The 17,851-nt window shown below is 58.0% G+C and overlaps 1 protein-coding gene across 2 annotated transcripts; it reads right to left on the bottom strand.

The window, feature by feature from the left end:
* ACE (angiotensin I converting enzyme) lies at positions 1 to 17,600 on the bottom strand. 2 transcript variants are annotated; one of them, XM_075443497.1, is made up of 25 exons: positions 17,327 to 17,600; positions 13,678 to 13,845; positions 12,197 to 12,284; positions 11,795 to 11,938; positions 11,362 to 11,553; positions 11,106 to 11,203; positions 10,390 to 10,562; positions 9,869 to 10,092; positions 8,300 to 8,444; positions 7,935 to 8,033; positions 7,588 to 7,710; positions 6,899 to 7,110; positions 6,215 to 6,351; positions 5,828 to 5,986; positions 5,329 to 5,416; positions 4,979 to 5,122; positions 4,488 to 4,679; positions 4,045 to 4,142; positions 3,577 to 3,749; positions 2,885 to 3,108; positions 2,506 to 2,650; positions 2,202 to 2,300; positions 1,659 to 1,781; positions 906 to 1,093; positions 1 to 624 (listed from the first exon to the last, which is right to left on the bottom strand). In XM_075443497.1, exons 1-25 carry the CDS (start codon positions 17,534 to 17,536, stop codon positions 428 to 430), a joined length of 3,843 nt encoding a protein of 1,280 aa, XP_075299612.1. In that variant the 5' UTR covers positions 17,537 to 17,600; the 3' UTR covers positions 1 to 427. The 2 variants fall into 2 exon arrangements, with proteins under 2 accessions (XP_075299612.1, XP_075299613.1); XM_075443498.1 differs by lacking the exons at positions 7,588 to 7,710; positions 7,935 to 8,033; positions 8,300 to 8,444; ... (6 more) ...; positions 13,678 to 13,845; positions 17,327 to 17,600 and adding an exon at positions 7,408 to 7,450.
* Between the last annotated feature and the right edge of the window lie 251 nt (positions 17,601 to 17,851).

Below are 17,851 nucleotides of genomic sequence, written 5' to 3'. Positions count from 1 at the left end.
TTTATTTTTCATCCATGCAAGTGAACAGCCTGGCAGCAGGCAAACCAGGGGTAGGGATGTGCTCTATCCCTCCCCAAACTGCCCTCTGTCACTTGAAGTCTCTGTGGCTTTGCCCACAGGTTGGAGATGGCTGGTGGGTGCCCAGGCTGGACCGGCTCCCAGCCCTGGGCTCAGGGGCAGCTCGTGACGGCTCCGTGCCTGCCGGTGCCTGAAATTCTCTTCCCCTGATGCAGACATTGACAAATAAATAGCTCTTTTCTGCTTTGGTTCTTGCATAGTGGAAAAAAATGTCTGACCTGATGGGAGAGAGGAGTCCTGGGCTGTGGAAACCCCTGGCTTTGTTGGCGAATGTGCCCATGGCATCACTGCCAGCCTGGCCAAATGCCCATGCTTGCACCCTGCCCGTGCTCCCCTGCTGTTGGCTGCTTTATTTCAGTTCCATTTCTGAGCTGGATTTGAAGGCCTTTCTCCTGGTTGAGCAGAACTTGACGCCGAAGAAGATGGTGGTGATCAGAAAGACAAGTGCTAGGGCCAGCAGGACCCAGCCTCCTGCTGTGGCTTCATCGCTGGCCAGGGTCATGCCCAGGAAATTGGCTTGGCTGGAGCTGACTGGGGCTGGAGTGGCTGGAAAATGGAGAAACAGGGCACATGTTTGGTGCTGGTAGCTCTGTGCTGGGGTGTGTTGGGTCATGAGCTCTCCCTTTGCTGGTCATTTGGATGCCGTGTTGCCATTAGACTGAGCTCCATGGGAAATCAAGGAGAAGCATCCAAATACCCTGTGGTTTTTGGGGTGGCCAAGGGGCACCAAGACAGCTCCATCTCTCCCACGTGCCCCATCCTGGCCCAGGTGAGGGCTGAGCTCTGGTCCATCATGGACCTTCAGTGCTTGGCTGAACCCTGCATACCTGTGTAAGGAGTCCAGCTGTACTCGGGCCAGCCCAAGACCTCCCCGTTCTTCTCGTTCTCCTTCACCAGCCATGTCATGAGCGGCTCGAAGTAGCTCATCAGGGCATCGGCTGACATGTTGGGCTGCCCAGTGATGATCTCCATGGCTTCGGGCCACGGCTTGCTGAAGCCCAGCTTCAGGGCCTCCCTGTGGCAGGAGATATCAGCTGTAGCGGGTTCCCCATCACCCTCTTGGCCACCAGCCCTTCCCTTTTCCCCTGGCGCTTGGGGCTCTTGGTATCAGCAACCCTGGGTACAATCTGTGCCCCAAGCGCTGCCAGAGCACAGGGAAGGAGGTTTTACTAGTAGAAAAGGGGAGATTTAGAGGGATCAAAGCCCTCCAGTGAGTCCAGCCTGGTGCAGAGCAGTTCCTGGGTGAAAGGGTTAATTTTGCAGGTGCTTTTCTTGAAGCAAGGGGGTTGTTTTCCCTAAGGAACAGGAGGAGGAGGAGGAGGGAGCGAGCCTTCCACCTGCCAGGGTCCCAGCTACCATCTAGTGGCTGCTGTTGCAATCACAGCCCCAGCACCCAGTCCAAGGTGCCCCTGCCCGGGGTCCCCCCTGCCCCGCACCCCAGAGCTGGGGACCAGAGCATCTCATGCTGTGGCAGGGAGGAGATGGATGACCAGGGCCTGCGTTGCCTCATGTCTTTCTGGGCTGGCTTTAACGTATTTGGGGCCACATGACTCTTGGCTCTGCCTTGCCCATGCACCTACCCCAGGAGGCTCCCAGCATCCTTGGACTGGTAGATGTCACACGTGTGCAGGGGACCTGTGTGCCCGGCTGCTGCACAGAGCGCCTGGTGGAACTGGAACTGGATCACGAAGCTGATGAAGTACCTGGTGGGATGGAGAGGGGTGAGGACACAGGATTGGACACTACTAGTGGCTGTGCAGGGGAGGATGTGGTTTCCCCTCATCTCCTTGGCTGCACTCTCCCAGTCTGGAGTAGCATCCTTGGTTTTGAAGCTACACCTGCATCAAGTCAGTCCAATCTGCTGATGCCATTTTTCCTTTAACATGTATTTTACGATTGCCGGGGTGGATGAGCCCATCCTCCTTGAATATGGAAAAATTCCCCCAAATCCAGCCTTCTGCCCTAAAGCTCTGTCAGGGTCCTCAGAGCTGCCCGACACCCTCAGGACCATACCACCAAGTATCCCACAGCCATGAAACAAGGTGCGATCACTGGCATCTGAACTGGAGATCCTGCTTCTGTGTCCAAGCAGTGTCCCTCCTGCCCCAGCCCTGCTTGCTCACCTGATGTAGGGAACATTGGCAGGGATGTGAAACTTTGCCCCGGGGTCAAAGTCATCTTCAGACCTTGGTACTGGTGGGCACAAGCCCTGGTACTTCATCCTGGGCCAGAGAGGGAGAGTTAGCCAAGTGTGGGGAGGAGAAGGAGGGGTAAGCTGGGAGGGGACACAGCAGGGTGCGAGGACAGGGTGAGGGGTGATGTATCCCATCATGTCCCGTGGCAGCAAACTGGACCACAGGGAGAAAATACCCAGTGGGATGTTGGCTGAGGCCCTTGCACCAAAGAGGGGTCTGAATTCAAGCACACCTGAGATTCCACCACTGCTGGTTGTACTCATCCTCATTGATCCGGCCATCAAACACCTTCCAGCGCCACTGGTCCATGAGGTATCCGAAGGGCAGGAAGGCAATTTTGTCCAGGGCGATGCTCATCAGGTAGTTGATGTCACTTTCTGCCCAGGGTGTGAAGGTGTGAGCAACACTGCACCCACCTCTCCACCCCACATGGGTTATTCTGCTAAAGAGCAGGATGTCCCCACCAGATCTTGTCACCTCCAAGCATGCAAAGCCACCGTGCATGTCCCTGTTCTCTTCCACTCTGCCCAAACCATTCTGACCCTCTGCATTTCCAGCTGTCCCTGGCAGCCCCTCCACCTTTGCTGTGTGGTGCTCCCCTTCCAGCTCACCTTCGTTCTCTGTGACTTGGTCCAGCAGATTGATGCTGTGCAGGTGTTTGGGGGTGGAGACGGACAAGGCCATGACATCCCCAACAGCCTCATGGAAGCCGGGGTTGGCCCCATCGCGGAATGAGATGGGCTGGTCCATGTACTGCAGGAAGTACTGGACGTGGCCCATCTCGTGGTGCACTGTGATTAGGTCGTCCATGTTCACCACGGTGCACTGCTTGATCCTGGACCAGAACATGGGTGTTGGGGGGAGAAGGGAGGGCAGTACTGGGGTGAAAATCTCCAGGAAATATCACACCCCCTTGAACTATTCTTCCATTTGGCCTCCCTTTCCACATGCCCCCACCCCATATCTGATGCCAGGCCAGGCTGGTCCTACTCCATGGGGTTGCTATCTCTCTTTTCTCCTGCATCTCCTGTTGAACCTGCCCATTCTCTCTCCCTGTTCATCGTCTTTTCCATTCTCTGCAGCAGGGCAGGGAAGGCACTGATTGGCCTCCATCTGCTACAGGGGCTCCTGCCAGCAGTGCCAGCATCCTGGGTACCAGAGGCAATGCAGTAGTGGGGCTGCCACAACCACAGGACAAGCGACACTGTGGTGGCATCAGGCCACATGCTCTTGCTCTACAAAGCCACTGCTATCTGCCACAGCACCATGTCAGCTGCAGCCACCACTTGCTCCCCACGGGCACCTGAAGTCCTTGCGGTTGTAGAAGTCCCAGGCCGAGGCATGACACACCACCTCCCGCCCGTCTGTCGGCTTCTCGATCATGGACTTGTCCCAGAACTCTTGTGGCATCGGGATGAGGCCCAGAGAGGTAAAGAAATGGTCTGACTCTTCAAACATCTTCTTGGGTGTCCAGCCCTGGGGAGAGAGCCAGCAGAGGACCTGATGAGGGGCGAGGAGGGATGCTAGGGGTGCCAGGGACTGTGGGAAGGATGGGAGGCCAGGGACAGTCTTGTTTCTCTGGGTAGGGGAAATCTTTTGGAGGTGGCTAGAGCTGGATCCAGTTCTTGGCATATCCAGGAAGGGAGAGAATATTGATGAAGAATGGAGATGTTTGGCAACACCAGAACGTTTGGCAGCACAAGGGGTGGCAATGGCCAAAGGGTGCTGGGTCCCAAGGGGCTTCCCCGGAGCAACCTGGAAAAGCACTGACCTGTTGTTTCATGGCTGGGGTGGCATCCACCTTGGTGGCATCCGGGAAAGGTATCACCAAGTCAAAAATGTTGGACCATGACTGGGCCCACATGTTGCCTGGGAAGCATAGGAGGACAATGCATGGCAGGAGGGAGACAGGGAGAGAAGAGCGAAGGCAACCAGTTACTCCCGACTCCTGCACAGAGTGGATGACCCTGCCCTGTCCCTGGGGACCATCACAAGGATGATGCAAGCAGAATCCCATCCGTGCAGGAGACGTCAAGTCATGCTGAGTGTGTTGCCCTTCCCTGGGTTAGACGGGCTTCTGAAGACCCTTCTCATGAGGCCTTGGCCCTTCAGCCAGAGCTGAACAGAGACCAGTCTCAACTCTCGGCATGACTTGGAGCAAACTATGCCTGGTGGGAGACCCTGTTCTGCTTGAGGGCCTAGCAAAGCCCTTACCTAGTAGGTGAGCAGGGATGGGACCCTTCAGGTTTATATGCTCTGCACCATACTTTTTGTATAGGGCTCGGCGTACGTAGGCATGCAGGTTGAGGTACAGGGGCTGCAGCTGCAGATACAACCTCTCCAGGTCTTCCTCGAGGGTGGATGTCTCATACAGGGATCTCCAGAAGGCCCCATTGTCTGTGTAGCCTGTGGTAGTGAAAGAGTGGAAGCTGTTAGACCGTGTCCTTCTTCCTCTTGGGCTAGAGTCTGTCTTGCTGCTGTCATGAATGAATGGTTAGGTTGCTTAAACAATCACTCAAAGGTTTTGCAACAAAAGTTTTAGACACCCCATCTCCCTCCATATCTATGAGACAGTGGATCTCATGGGAGTTAGTGGGACCTCCACACCTTCAAGATTTTGACCCTGAGTTGGACAATCAGCCCAATCCTCTGCTTACAGGGTGTTAAGACCATATGGTGGGTCTCTAAGGGAGTGGGACACTGACCATTGAGCACAGCTGCCTTGTTGCTGAGTTCCACATATCGCTTGTAGTTGTTCTTGATATTCTTCCCAGCAGCATCCCGCCAGCCCTTCCAGACAAAGAGGAGCTCATCATAGTCCCGTGAGGTGGCCATGATGTCTGTGAGGTCTGAACAGAGAGCAATGAAGACAAAGTGATGCTGTTGGATGGGCTGGACTGATGCAATGGTGCTAGACCCAATGTGCTGCTCAGGGGCCATCACAGAGAAAGTGGGGAGGCCCCTTCATGACCTTTCTCCGTGCCCCTGTTAGAAAAAGATCCCTCCTTTCTGGGCCTGTTGCAGATGACTCACTGGATGCCCTGCCAGACCTTACCAGGATCCAGTGGGTGACAGGTGTTGTTCTCTCTGCAGACTTTTGCCACACTGTATGTGGTCTCCATATCTGAGAGGAGGGTGTTGTACTGCAAAGAAAATTGGATCATGTGAGCTGGTTATCATTGCTTCTGCTCTTGGAGAGTGTCGCAGCCCATTGAAATGTCCCCAGGTGTTTTCCTCTGGTCCCTTCCAAGGCCAAGTGTGACCCCAAATGGAGGCAAAGTGGAGTCAATACATGAGGGACTAGGACCAGCAAGCAACGTGCCATTGCCACCCAAGCAGCCACACCCCACTGCAGCCTGGGATAGGCAACCTTTGGGTGGGAAGTCCTGGAGACAAGGATCACGTCTTTGTGTAGAAAGTACCAAACTATCACCTTATTCAAGGGCAAGGGGTGGCTGCCCAGTGACATTTCCTAAAAGTTGGGAGAAGCTTGTGTCTCCACACAAGGTAGTGGCAAAGGACACCCTGTCCTGCTCTGGCCCCTTGGAGCTCACCTCCTTCAGCTCATCCTCAGGCAGGGCTGCCCTCTCAAGGACACTCAGCTTCTTGAGGATGCGTGTGACGCTTTGGTCCTGGAAGTCGGAGGTGTCGAACTCTCTGGCTCTCATGCCATACTCAAGGGTGTGCTTGGACATGTCCAGGTTCTTCTCCAGCTGCAAGGGGAGGAGGGGACAGAAAAGGAGATACTTCGAGGAAATTCCTGAGACACAGACCATCACTAGAAACACCACCTGGCATGTCATGACGGACAACCTCCCCATGGCTACCATTGTGGGTACCCCTAGCATGACAAAGGCTTGCATGGAAAAGGCACCTCCTGTGTGAGGCTGCCTTCCTTGGCTGTTGTCTCTCCCCAGACAGCCCCAAGGTCATTCCCATACCATGATCTCCTTGTTGTAGTCAGTGATGTTGGTGTTGTAGGCCCAGGATGCCTCGGTGTAGGCGTTCCACACTGCCTCAGCTGTGCTGTTGTACTCCGACAAGAACTCTTTAGCTTGTGCTTCATCTGCTATTTTGTCTAGAGGAGGAGATAAATGGGGAAAGAGAAGGGGAGTAGAGAGAGTCCTCCTCTTTGCAAGAACACCACCTCATGGAGAATCCATGGTTGAGTCTTTCCCAGAACTGCAGGTCCATTGAAGGGTGCCGCAACCTGGGAACAGGTTGAGCCAAGAAATGGGGGCAGAGGAGTACTGCTGGAAGTGTTCCGTTGGACAAGGGACCAGATAACAGGACACGCTGCATGCCCTAGACCCTCCCACTTGGGCAGGAAGGATACAGCTGAAAACAGATGACCTGTCACACCATGACTGGTGGTATTACCACAGCAGCAAGGCCACAGCTTTGGACAACGGTACACCAAGGGGCTGGCTAACGGCACCTGCTTCCTGGGAAGCAACACCCTATGGGAGTCCATATGGAGATGTTGTGTTTCTTTTCTGGCATGGGTATGTCCCCCACCGACAGCAGAGACCTCCCTCAGCACTGTCCTGCCTAGGGGTTAGTGATGTCCCTTGAGAGACCTCTTTCTGCCCCTCCCCAGGGCCAGGATGGAGCTGCAGCCTTACCAATGCCTTCAGGGTAGCCTTCAGGGATAGGGGGACGCCAGTCAAACTCAGGCCAGCCCAGCACCTCATTGGTCTTGTTGTTCTGCTCCTGAAGCCATGTGGTGACAGGGCTGAAGTATTCCAGGAGGGCCCCAGCGTCCATCTTATCCGTGCCAGTGAGGTTGAACAGGATTTCCTGCCACGACTTGGAAGACCCAGCTTTCAACACTTCCCTGCAGAGAAGCAGAACAGGAAGAGCCAGCATGAGGCCAGGGGATGGATGGGAGAAAAGCGGTGATGGTATCTCAGCATCACAAGGATTGAAGATGCTATTCCTGAGTGGGACATGAACCTGGGAACTGCCTCTGAAGCCCCCATCTGTCCTGCATATGGGCAGGAGGACTCCTCATCACGTACTCATGCACTTGTTAACACCCAGGGAGTCAACAGGAATCAAATGTGTGTGACCTCTTGTCTGAGTGGGAGCTCATGACAGGGACAATAGCAGTACTCTGGTAAGGACCACTCACCCCACCCCAGTGCTTCCATGTATTTCCATCTATCCATCCATCCATCTGCAAAACTATTTCTTGAGCCATCTCCACAGCCACTTTTCCTTCCTTTCTTTCTTCTTTCCTTCCTTTGCACACCATCAGCTTCCATGCACACATCTGCCTGTGATGATTGTCCCGACCCTCCTCTGTCCCCACCTGAGTTTGGCTCCAGCTTCTTTGGACATGTAGATGTCACAGGTGTGCAGGGGACCACTGTGGCTGGCTGCCTGGCACAGCGCCTTGTGAAACTGAAACTGGAGGATGAAGCTCACAAAGTACCTGCCAAGGAAGCCGATGAAGGTGAGCACTGGGGACAAAGGGAAGCAGACAAGTCCTAGGGTGAGGGGGAAGGCACCCGGCCACATGTCAGCTCCCCACCATTTGTGCCCCCAAGCATCGGATAGTTGAGCAGTAGCAGTGCATCCCAGTCCCTGCCCACAGAGCTGAGCCCCCACTCCCCCTGCTCCCCCAAGCCCCTGTCCCCTCACCAGCAGCTCCTCTACCTGATGTAAGGGGTGTTCCCAGGGATGTGGTACTTTGCTCCGGGGTCGAAGTTGCTTTCATTCCTTGAAACTGGAGCACAGATACCCTGGTATTTGGTTCTGCAGACAACAGAGAACAAGAGCGTGAGCTGGAAAGAGGGAGGCAAAGGAACCAAGGCAGGGAATGGGAAGGAAAAGCTTAAGAAATCTACACAATTAGAGTGCAATTCCATGTATTTCTATCCATCCGTCTATCCCTCCCACCCACCCACCCGTCTAGCCATCATTCTCCAGCCATCTCCATGGCTACTTTTTCCTTTCTTCGCTGTCTTCCTTCCTTGTACACCCCCAGCTTCCACACCCTGATCTACCCCTGATATCTCTACCTCAGATACCACCAGTCGTAGTTGTAACGGTTCGGGGGTGTGTGGCCATTGAACACGTTCCAGCGCCACTGGTCGATGAGGTAGCCAAAGGGCAGGAAGGCGATCTTCTCCAAGGCCATCTTCAGCAGATAGTTGATGTTGCTCTCTGCATGAAACAGAGCCTGAATCAGGTTGGGAAGGAGTCTGGCTGGACAGCACTATGACCACTAGACTTTTTGTGGGCAAGAGGGTGAGCAGATCTGGATGAAAAATGGGGACAGCATTTCCACATATGATTTTGCTCCCTAGAGAAGGCTATGTAGGACACAGGAGGTTTTTCTAGCTACATGTGCCTTTTTTCTGAGTGGGGACAATGGGAGTGATGAGTGCGGTGTCCCCTTGCCTTCAGCCTGGCTCTCAGAGTAAGAAGGTCTTTGGTGAGTGTAGCTCTAATGGTTCCCTCTTCACACATTCACCCTGGGGCCTCAGAGTGATGGGGGTTTGATCTGCAGGGCTGTCACACCACCACGAAGGCTCTCATGGAACTCCCAGAACTGGAGTCAATTCTAAGACAGTCACCACCATGTCACGGGCAGCACAGGGGATGGTGACATCTGCTTTCCCCATTGCCTTGAGGAAACCTGGGGAAGGAAGGTAGGAGAAGGACCAGCTGGAGATGCAGCTGAAGCTGTGGGATCAGAGAGGGGTCAGCAGCACTGCCCTGAGGGGCTATTGGCTGCCATCACTATGGTGGCATGGCTGCCAAGGGCTGGTTAGGCGGGCAGCGGTGCCTTGAGGCAGGGACCATCTGCTCCACGGTGTTCATGCAGCATTGACCCAATGCTCTTGGCTGCTGTGATGGCTTCCCCGTCATGAAACACATTTAATGACAAGGCAGGAGGATTCCGGGACTGTCCCTCCTCCACAAAGCAGCTGCCTGCGGCAGGAGTCTGTGAACGCTTGATTTCCTCCGCCGCCGTCTGCTTTGACTTGTCGGCTGAGAGATGTTGGGCGGGGGCAGAGACTCTTGCCAAGCTGGGCAGTGCCCTGCGGCAACAAGTCCTCCTCCACTGTGCTGGCTGGCAGGCAGAAACATCACCTGCTGACTGTCCTTGTGACTGTGCACGTAAGCGCTCAGTGCCACCTCCGCAGAGCTACATCAGGAGATCCTGGGGTGGATGTTTCTTGGTGAGGGAAGGGGGAACGCTGGAAAAGTCAAAGCCAATCAAGCACAAAGACGTTGCTTTCAGGTTTGGGGCTCTGATGGAGAAGAGAAGGGCACAGACAAGCTCAGAGAGCATCCTTCCTGCCCTCATGGGTGAAGAAGATAGAGCCCTGAAGGGTCCTACATGGATCGAAGGAGGAGTTGCACATGGATTCATGGAGACAAGATAGGTCCTTCATGGACCCATGGAGACAAGAAGGGGCTGTGCAGGGAACGATGTGTGGGTGAAAGGCACACATCAGCCATGGGGTCTGGCCTGCTCTGGACTGTGTTGCCAGACTGCAGCCCCCCCTCGCATGTCCCAGACCTTCCCTGGTGCTACCTGAGCCCTCCAAGCCACCCAGCTCCGCAGGTGGCTGCCATACCTGTATCCTCGGTGGCACTGCTGAGAAGACCAATTTTCTGGAGGTGGCTGGGTGTGGAGACGGACAGGGACATGACATCGCCAATGGCCTCGTGGAAGCCAGGGTTGGCCCCGCTGCGGAAGGAGACGGGCTGGTCCTTGTATTGCAGGTAGTACTGGACATGGCCCATCTCGTGGTGCACCGTGAACAGCTGCTCCATGGTCACCGTTGTGCACTGCTTGATCCTGCCGGATGAAAACAGAACATTGCCTGAGCTGGGTGAGGGACCCCGGCTTCTTGTGCACCCCCTCGATGGGAAGGACCCTCCAGGGTGCCTGAGAGGGTGGCAGCACCCCATGGGGTAGGGGAAGGACACGGTGGAGGGGAAGGCAGGGCAGCTTGGTGCCCTAAGACCCTACCCCAGAAGGTGACATGTTGGGCTGCACAGCCAGGCTGGGAGTACCCAAAATGGTGACCACCAAGGGGGTATGGATGGGGGGGTCTTACCCTGTAGCGCTGGGCCCCTGCATGCCCCCACACACCTGAAGTCCTTGCGGTTGTAGAAGTCCCAGGCTGAGGCATGGCACACCACCTCCCTCCCGTCAATTGGCTTCTCCAGCATTGACTTCTCCCAAAATTCGGGGGGCATCTCCAGCAGCCCCAGGGAGGTGAAGAACTCCTCTGAGACCCGGAACATGTGGGTGGCGTTCCAGCCCTGGCCGTCAGCAGGCAATATGTTATGGCTGAGGAAAGGGCTGCCCATGCCCTGGACTTCACCTCTGATGCTCTCCCAGCATGGCTGGGATGAGGTGGGTTCCTCCAAGGGACCGGGGTCCTGCCCCTCTCACCCTGATGGGGAGCCCTGGCCCCAGAAATAGGCCAAGCATTCCTAAGAACCACTGAACAGTGGTGCTGGTGTCCATGATTCTCCTCATGGACAGGAGATGGGAACAGGGCTGATGCCCCAGGAGTGCTCGGAGCTGTGTGATGGTGTGGATGCAGTCCCCAGCTTGGGGACTGGCACCAGTCCCACTGCACTGTCCTTCCTCTTTGCCCACCTGCTGCCTCTTTGGTCATTGCTAGAGAGGGAGAGGGGTCATTTCTTTGCCCCTTCCCCTCCTGGACGTGGCTTTTCTGCTGTTCCCTGTGGAGGTGTGAGAAACCACTCCCATGAGGTCAGTGTCATGGACAAGCCTTGGCCAACAACCCCCCCGTTTTTGTCCCCTTGGAGACACCAGTGAGCCCCTCAGCCCATCACCTGCTGCACCATGGTGCTCGTGACATCGAGGTTGGGCTTCTCGGGGTAGGGGACCATCAGGTCATAGATATTGTTCCACTGCTGAGCCCACATGTTGCCTGAGAAGAGAAAATAGCTGGAGCAGAGCTGGTGGTAGGTTGGGAGGAAGAGAAACACAGTGATAACTGGGAACTCCCTCTCCCACTGTGGCCCTGTATGTGCCCCTCTGGCCCCACCAACAGTCCTGGGTACAGGCTGGAGGGGTCCTTTCTCTTACCAAGGAGATGAGCAGGAATGGGACCCTTCAGGTTGATGTATTTGGAGCCATAGCGGTCGTAGAGCTTCCTCCGGACGAAGGCATGCAGGTTGAGGTAGAGTGGCTCCAGCTGGTTGTAGAGATGTTCCAGGTCATCCTCGAAGGAGGCTGAGTCGTACCAGGAGCGCCAGTAGCTGCCTGTGTCCTCATATCCTGCAGACAGGCAGTGATGACCACCGGCACCGGCCCCTGGGGGCTGACCACCCCAGCAACCCCCAAGAGCTGGGACTAGGGGACAGCAGGAGGATTTTTGCCCCTTCCCCAAAGTGCAAATGGAAGTCGGATGCCTGCCTGCCTTTGGGATGGGGTGAGCAGCAGAGCGTCCGATTATGCCATTCCCAATTCCCACCCCTGATCCCTGACCACCCCCTGCATCCCTCCACCTGACTCGTACCATCCATCTGATAGGCCTCGTTGCTCAGCTTCACGAACTCCTCGTACTTGGCACGCAGCGGGTTGCCCGCGGTGTTGTGCCACCCCTCCCAGGCGTAGAGCAACTTCTTGTAGCTGCGGGAGGTGGCCATGATGTCCGAGAGGTCTGGGACAGGGGGGACAAGTAGGACATGAGAGAGGAGCGGGGGGGGGGGGGGTGTCGCATCCCACAGCAGCTCTGCAGAGGTGCCACCACCATCGCACCAGAACCAAATACTCATCCTTGCCCCAGGATGTTCTCCATGAACATGGGTGGGACCTGCCAGCCCAATCCAGTTGGGGATGGGTCCCTGTGGGGACCAGGACAAACTCTTGGCCATGGGGTGCTCAGCACCCCGCAGGAGCAGGAGGACAGGGACCATACCTGGCTCCAGCTCCCAGCAGGTATCGTTGGCCGGGCACACCTTGGCCGTGGAGTAGATTTTGTCCATGTTGCTCAGGATGGTGTTGTACTGCAGGGAAGGAAAAGACGTTGGGGCTGGAAGGGGACGGGAATGGCTGATCAGGAGGGATTTACAGACTTCCCAAGTCCGGAGTGTGTGTGTCCGGAGGGATGTGGAGGAGGACTGGTGTGTTTGCATAGCGCTTTTTGGTGTGATAAGCAGGTTATCACCCGGAGCTGTTGCACCCGTCGCATGGTGGGAGCAGGGAGGCTCTTTGGGACAGCCAGCCCATGCAGAGCCACTCGCCGACCCCCCTCAAACACGGCGCGAGCGCTCGTGATGTCCCGGAGCGGGGCTATTTATAAAACTCTTTGTCAGCGGGGCTGCGGCACGGCCTGTTTATTTAAGCAGGGGAAAAAAAAAAAAGAAGAAAAGCAGGAGGAGGAGGGGGATTTATTTCTGTGAACTTGAACAACAGCAAACAATAACAACAGGAGGTTTCCTGGAACCTGCCTGGGGAGCCCATTCCCAGGGAAGGAAATTCCTCCGCTCCGTCCCTCTCTCTGCTCTCATCCCTCTGCTCCGGCCGGGCAGAAGGGATGGAGAGAGGGGACGGTGGTGGCCGGGGGATGGAGCTGCCTGGGGATGGGGGAGATGTGGCTGATGAGCGGGGAGGAGACGTGATGCTGTCTGTTATCCAGGAGGTGGTAGGGATGGGTTTCCTGGAAGGAATCGGGGCTGACGCTTCTCCGGAAAGGACTGTATCACCGGGCTTTGCCAGGGTTTCGGTGGGGAGGGCTGCCAGGGAGCCGTGGGCCAGGCTGGAGGGGACAGCAGTGCCAGTGTCCCTGTGCTCGTGCAGAGGCAAGAGGCTGCCAGCCTCAGCCTGGACAATATTTTCATGCACGGGAATCGAGGTCACATCACATTTAGGTAAATAACCCTGAAAGCTGAGGTCCGTGATGGGAAAGGCTCAGGATGTCCTGATGTCCCTAGAGTGGAACTGTGTCACCGAGGCAGAGTGTTTCTGGGCTTGCGGGGAGGGCTCAGGAGCCGGGCGGCTGGAGAAGCTCTCCTTTCCAGAGGCCTGCATCCTTGCGGAGCACCGGGACGGGGGGGGGTCAAGCCAGCTGGCCCCCTGCCATGGGCACAGCCTGGCTGGTCTCCAGGAGACGCCCAAGGCTGCTCTGTGTAAGCAGGAAATCTCCGGTTCCCACCGGGATAGCTCCGAGATGAGATTAGGGCTGTATAACGGGGCCAGCAGGCACCCCACGTCCCCCAGCGACAGCATCTCGTCTCCCCCTCCTCCTTGTCTTCGCTGCGCAGAGGCCAGGCAGACCCTCCAAAACGCAATGGAGGGGGCAACGGGCCAGCAACAGAGTCTGGACACTTGGGAAAAATCCCTTTCAGGGGTTTTGCAGCCCCCGAGCGATGCCCAGGGCTTTGCGGGCACCTCGCCTACCTGTTCCCTCTTCTCCAGGGGCAGGTTGGAGGGTCCCAGGGTCTGGATGGAGCCGATAATTTTCCTCAGCTGCGGGTCACTGAAGTTATTCCAGATGCTGCCGTACAGTTCCTTGGCTTTCTTCCCCCACAGCTCTGTGAAGTTTTGCTCCTCCAGCGATGCCTCGACCTGCAAGGTGAGAGGGGACATGGGGACTCAGGAACAGCCCTGGGACATGCCACCACCCAGGTGACAGCGTGGGGGCCGGGTTCAGAGCCACGAGGGTTATGGGAGCCAGAGGGGATGAGAGATGAGGTGGCAGGCAGGGCTGTCCCCAGTCCGTGACATTCATAGATAGAGACATCAGCTTCCAGCCGACGCTGCAGCATCCGCAGTCCCCGCTTGCCTGCGGGGCTCCCGGCCAGCACCCACCAAGGTGGCCTTTGAGGGTGTTTCAGAGGTGGCTCCGGGGTGTCATGGCCCGGATGGGGTGGGGATGCAGGGATGGGGGTGTCCATGGCACGTGGGCAGGGTGCCTGGGTGCTCCCCGCGTGACTCTGGCAGCTGCCAGATCCCAGATTCGGAAGGAGCTCTGAGGTCTGGCTTAATTTTATCTCTGTTCCTGTTGTTTCTCAACTTTGTGGAGCCCAGAGGAGCACTATAAAGATGCCCTTTTCTCCTTCCTATACCTCCTTGCTGGATCTATACTGTTCTCCTCTGTCAATCCGCAGCCCACGCCCTGTAAGCGTCGTATCTGGGTTTCACCTTCCAGAGGGGCACCCGTCTGCACTGAGCCCCCTCTTTTGGGTCTCTCGCTGTCACCCATCTCCTGACAGCCCTGACCTCCCTTCCCAGGGCCGTGGGACGGCTGGGAGCTGCCTGTGCCGCGGGGGGTTATTTAGGCAGCTGGAGCTGCAGCCACGATTTTGGGCCGGGGTGTGTGGCGGGCGGTCGCGTCCCAGCCCGGCTGGTGCCAGCTGTATTTTCTGGAAATGCTGATATTGTGTGAGGGTCCAGGCCTGGGCAATGCGCGGGAAGGAGTGGGGAGGTGCAGACCGCCTGTTTGGTGTCCTTGTGCCGTCCCGGTGTGATTTATGGAGCTCATTAGCTGTTCTTCGTGGCTTTAGATGGCTCCAACAAGCCTGGTTTGTTTTATTTTAATCTTCACATTCCCTTGGCTGGCGGTGGGGAGGGAAGGGAGTTACGGTGCGGCAGGGCTGGAGGCTGCCCAGGGCAGGGACCCATGCGGCTGGGGGACGCAGGTGTGGGGGTGCCAAATGTGCTGGGTGCCCCTGGCTGCCCACTGCCAGGCACCCATCACCTCCTTTGCAGATCCCAGCACCCACAGCATCACTCTGGGTACCAGCCGGCCCTCACCCCCTGACGTGCTGGGATGTGCCAGCCCCGCAGACACCCTGCGCTGGAGCACGATGCTCTTGCATCACCCCACTGAACAGGGGATCTCTTTACCCCTTCCCAGACCCCGCTGCAGAGCCAGGGGAGCTGTGGAAAGCAGAATCCAGCTGTGTTTCATCTTCTCCTTGCACAGGCGCCTGTGTTTGGTCAGGCGAATCGTACCCTAAACTCTCCTGACAGCTCCGGTGGAGCGAGCCGAGGCCGGCGGCGTTGCCCGAGACCCCCTCGCCGTGGCCGTGCCCACCAGCCCCAGCCCTTCACCCCTGCAGCTGGGAGCTCTCTCTGTGGGAGTGCCCGTTTTGGGGGGCTCAGATGCCCCTGGACGCCCACAGCCCCCACGTCTCCCTACCAAAGCCCCCCACCCCAGTCCCTCCCTGTTCCTGGTTGCGCAGTGAAGATTCAGCAGCACAGGATGCGGCCCAGGGTGCTGGAACTGCTCTGCCCCAGGCACCTGAAGAAACCCTGCACTCGTGAGCAGCCCCCAAACGCCATCACCAGCCTCTCGCCCAGAGCCCCAGCTTGCAGGAGAAGGTCCATCTCCCTCTCCTGCGGCCAAGCTCCCTGTCTGTCGTTCCAGCGTCCCTCTGTCCGTCCCTGCATGGCTGGGGGCTGCTGCTCTGCCTTCGGCCTCCTGACCCCACTGTCACCTTGCCCTGGGGCCAGCATGGTGGCCTGGCTCCGTCCCTCTTGTGTGATAGACATCTGTGGGGTTTGCTTGGCCCAAGGGTTCTCCAGAGCCCCCACATTCAGCCTGCCGGGTCGTGCTGGCCACCTGTGAACCCGTTCACTCTCGGTGCCCCCCCATCCCATCCCACCCCACACCTCCCCGGTCGGTGGGCTGACCTCAGGGGCCGGCTCCCCTGCTCTTCCTGGGCTGGCTTGGGAGCCTGGGCATGGCAGGGAGCACCCAGCCGTGTCCCTCGGGCATTTATTAACAGAGGAAAGGGTGAAAGCTGGCCTGGAAGAGCCGCTTGAGGAAAGTCCACGCAAGGTGTTTTGCTGGCTCTGACCTTGGATTTGGAGCGGCCGGGATGCTGCTGCTCTGCCTGAAGGTCCTCAACCCCACAGCAACACGTGCAGCAGATGCCGGGCACCTGCCCAGATGTCGCGTCAGCTCGCCGAGAAAAGGCTGAAGGGGCACTTGGGTGCTCTCGGGTGTCCTGCCAAGTTGGCAGCGGCCGGACCTGGCAGCGGTCCTTCCCCCCGCGCAGGAAGACGCGTTTCCTTCCTGCTGCAGCACACGCTGTGCCCCGTCCCCGTGGGATCGGTGCGGTTCGGGGCTGTGTGGCAGCCCTTGGGGTACAGGGGTGATGGTGGGGTCCCTGAATGTGCGTTGGTCACGTACAGCCTGCATCAAGCCCCGTGCATCCCTAGCCATGCGGGGTGGCAGGTATAGCTCCGAGCTGCCCGCAGCGCCGCGGCCGTGCCCCCCGCGCCGCGGCAGCCAGCAGCTCCCTGGGCACAGCAAGAGCTGGGGAAACCTCTGCAGCCCACCCAGGCACTGTGATTCCCCGGCTGGTGATGGCAGGGGCCATGCTGCAGCTCACCCAACCGAGAGCAGCCCCCGGGCAGCTCCAGCTCCCTGCCCCACTAAATCCAGCCCAAACAGACATAAAACCCCGGCAAAACAGGGACATGCCTGTGGGATGAACACAGCATTGCTCCCTGCCAGGACCCTGCCCACACGTAGTTGGGCTGATGGCAAATTCCCCACAGCCTGGAGTGCTTTCCCGAGGCTGGCTGCGTCCCCGTAGGCTGGGGACACAGGGGTGAGGGGTGCCAGCCTTGGTCCCGATGCCACCCCGTTGCTTGTGCACACTTTGGGGTCCCGATGTCTGCCCCGAACCGAAAGCCCCCAGTGCTGGGACGCAGCGGGGCTCCAGCATGGCACGGCACCAGGACGTGGTGGCACCCGGCAGGGACGGGGACAGGGACACTTGACACCTGACCCCAGTCCGGGAAGGGGGGGAAGGAAAGTGGAAGGTGCTGGGAGGAGGGAACCACCTCTAAAAATAACCCAGACTCTGCGCCGGGACCAGAGGCAGAGCCTCTCCGAGGGCCAATTTGGGGCAAAACCCTGTGGTTCCCGAGCTACAAGTCCCAGCCCTGATTTGGCATCCTGGGGTGCTGAGAAAGGAGCCCGCGGGGAAGGAAGGGACCACACCAAGTGTCCCCACCACACCACAGTGCCCCCGGGTCCCCGGTGCTGGGGACACCCCCGCGGTGGCATCACCCGCGTCCCACCACCACCCACCTGCAGAGCGGCGTTGTCGGTCGTCAGGTTGGTGTAATAATTCCAGCTGGCCGAGACGCTCTCGAAGAGGACGAGCTCGGCCGTGCTGTTGTAGGCGCTGGCGAAGAGGGCGGCCCCGTCCTCGGTGGGGTCAGACTGGGGGGGCTCGAGGCCGGGCTGAAGGGCGCTGGCCAGGCTCAGCACCAGCAGCAGCCCCAGCGCCGGGGGCATCGCGGCGGGAGCGGTGCACGGGGAGGGGGGCCCCGTTCGGTGCCTGGCGAGGCGAGAGCTTTGCCTCCGCCGCCAGCTGCTTATAAGCCAGCAGCCTTCTCGCAAACCCTGCCCACCGAGCCTGCCTCCCCTCGCAGATAAGACCGGAGCATTTCGCTCTCCCTTCGGTGGCTCCCGGGGTTCCGAGAAGGTGCAAGGAGCGAGCGCTGCCTTGGGGGTGCAAAGTCCCTTTGGTGCTTGGCTGCTCCGGGAGGGAAGGGGAAGGGGCTGGGACAGGAGGGAGGGAAGGAGATGGGGGAGAACTGAGGGAAAGGC

Source organism: Opisthocomus hoazin, chromosome 26, assembly GCF_030867145.1.
Source record: "Opisthocomus hoazin isolate bOpiHoa1 chromosome 26, bOpiHoa1.hap1, whole genome shotgun sequence".
NCBI classification, from domain to species: Eukaryota; Metazoa; Chordata; class Aves; order Opisthocomiformes; family Opisthocomidae; genus Opisthocomus; species Opisthocomus hoazin.
This window is presented reverse-complemented; position numbering and strand designations above follow the sequence as displayed.

Excerpts from the sequence above, each read along its gene's own strand:
- ACE (XM_075443497.1), bottom strand. The coding sequence starts at position 17,536 with ATGCCCCCGGCGCTGGGGCTGCTGCTGGTGCTGAGCCTGGCCAGCGCC. Across the intron at positions 5,987-6,214 it reads ACTACAACAAGGAGATCATG|CTGGAGAAGAACCTGGACAT; the intron begins GTATGGGAATGA and ends CTCCCCTTGCAG. Across the intron at positions 1,782-2,201 it reads GCCAATGTTCCCTACATCAG|GTACTTCATCAGCTTCGTGA; the intron begins GTGAGCAAGCAG and ends CCATCCCACCAG.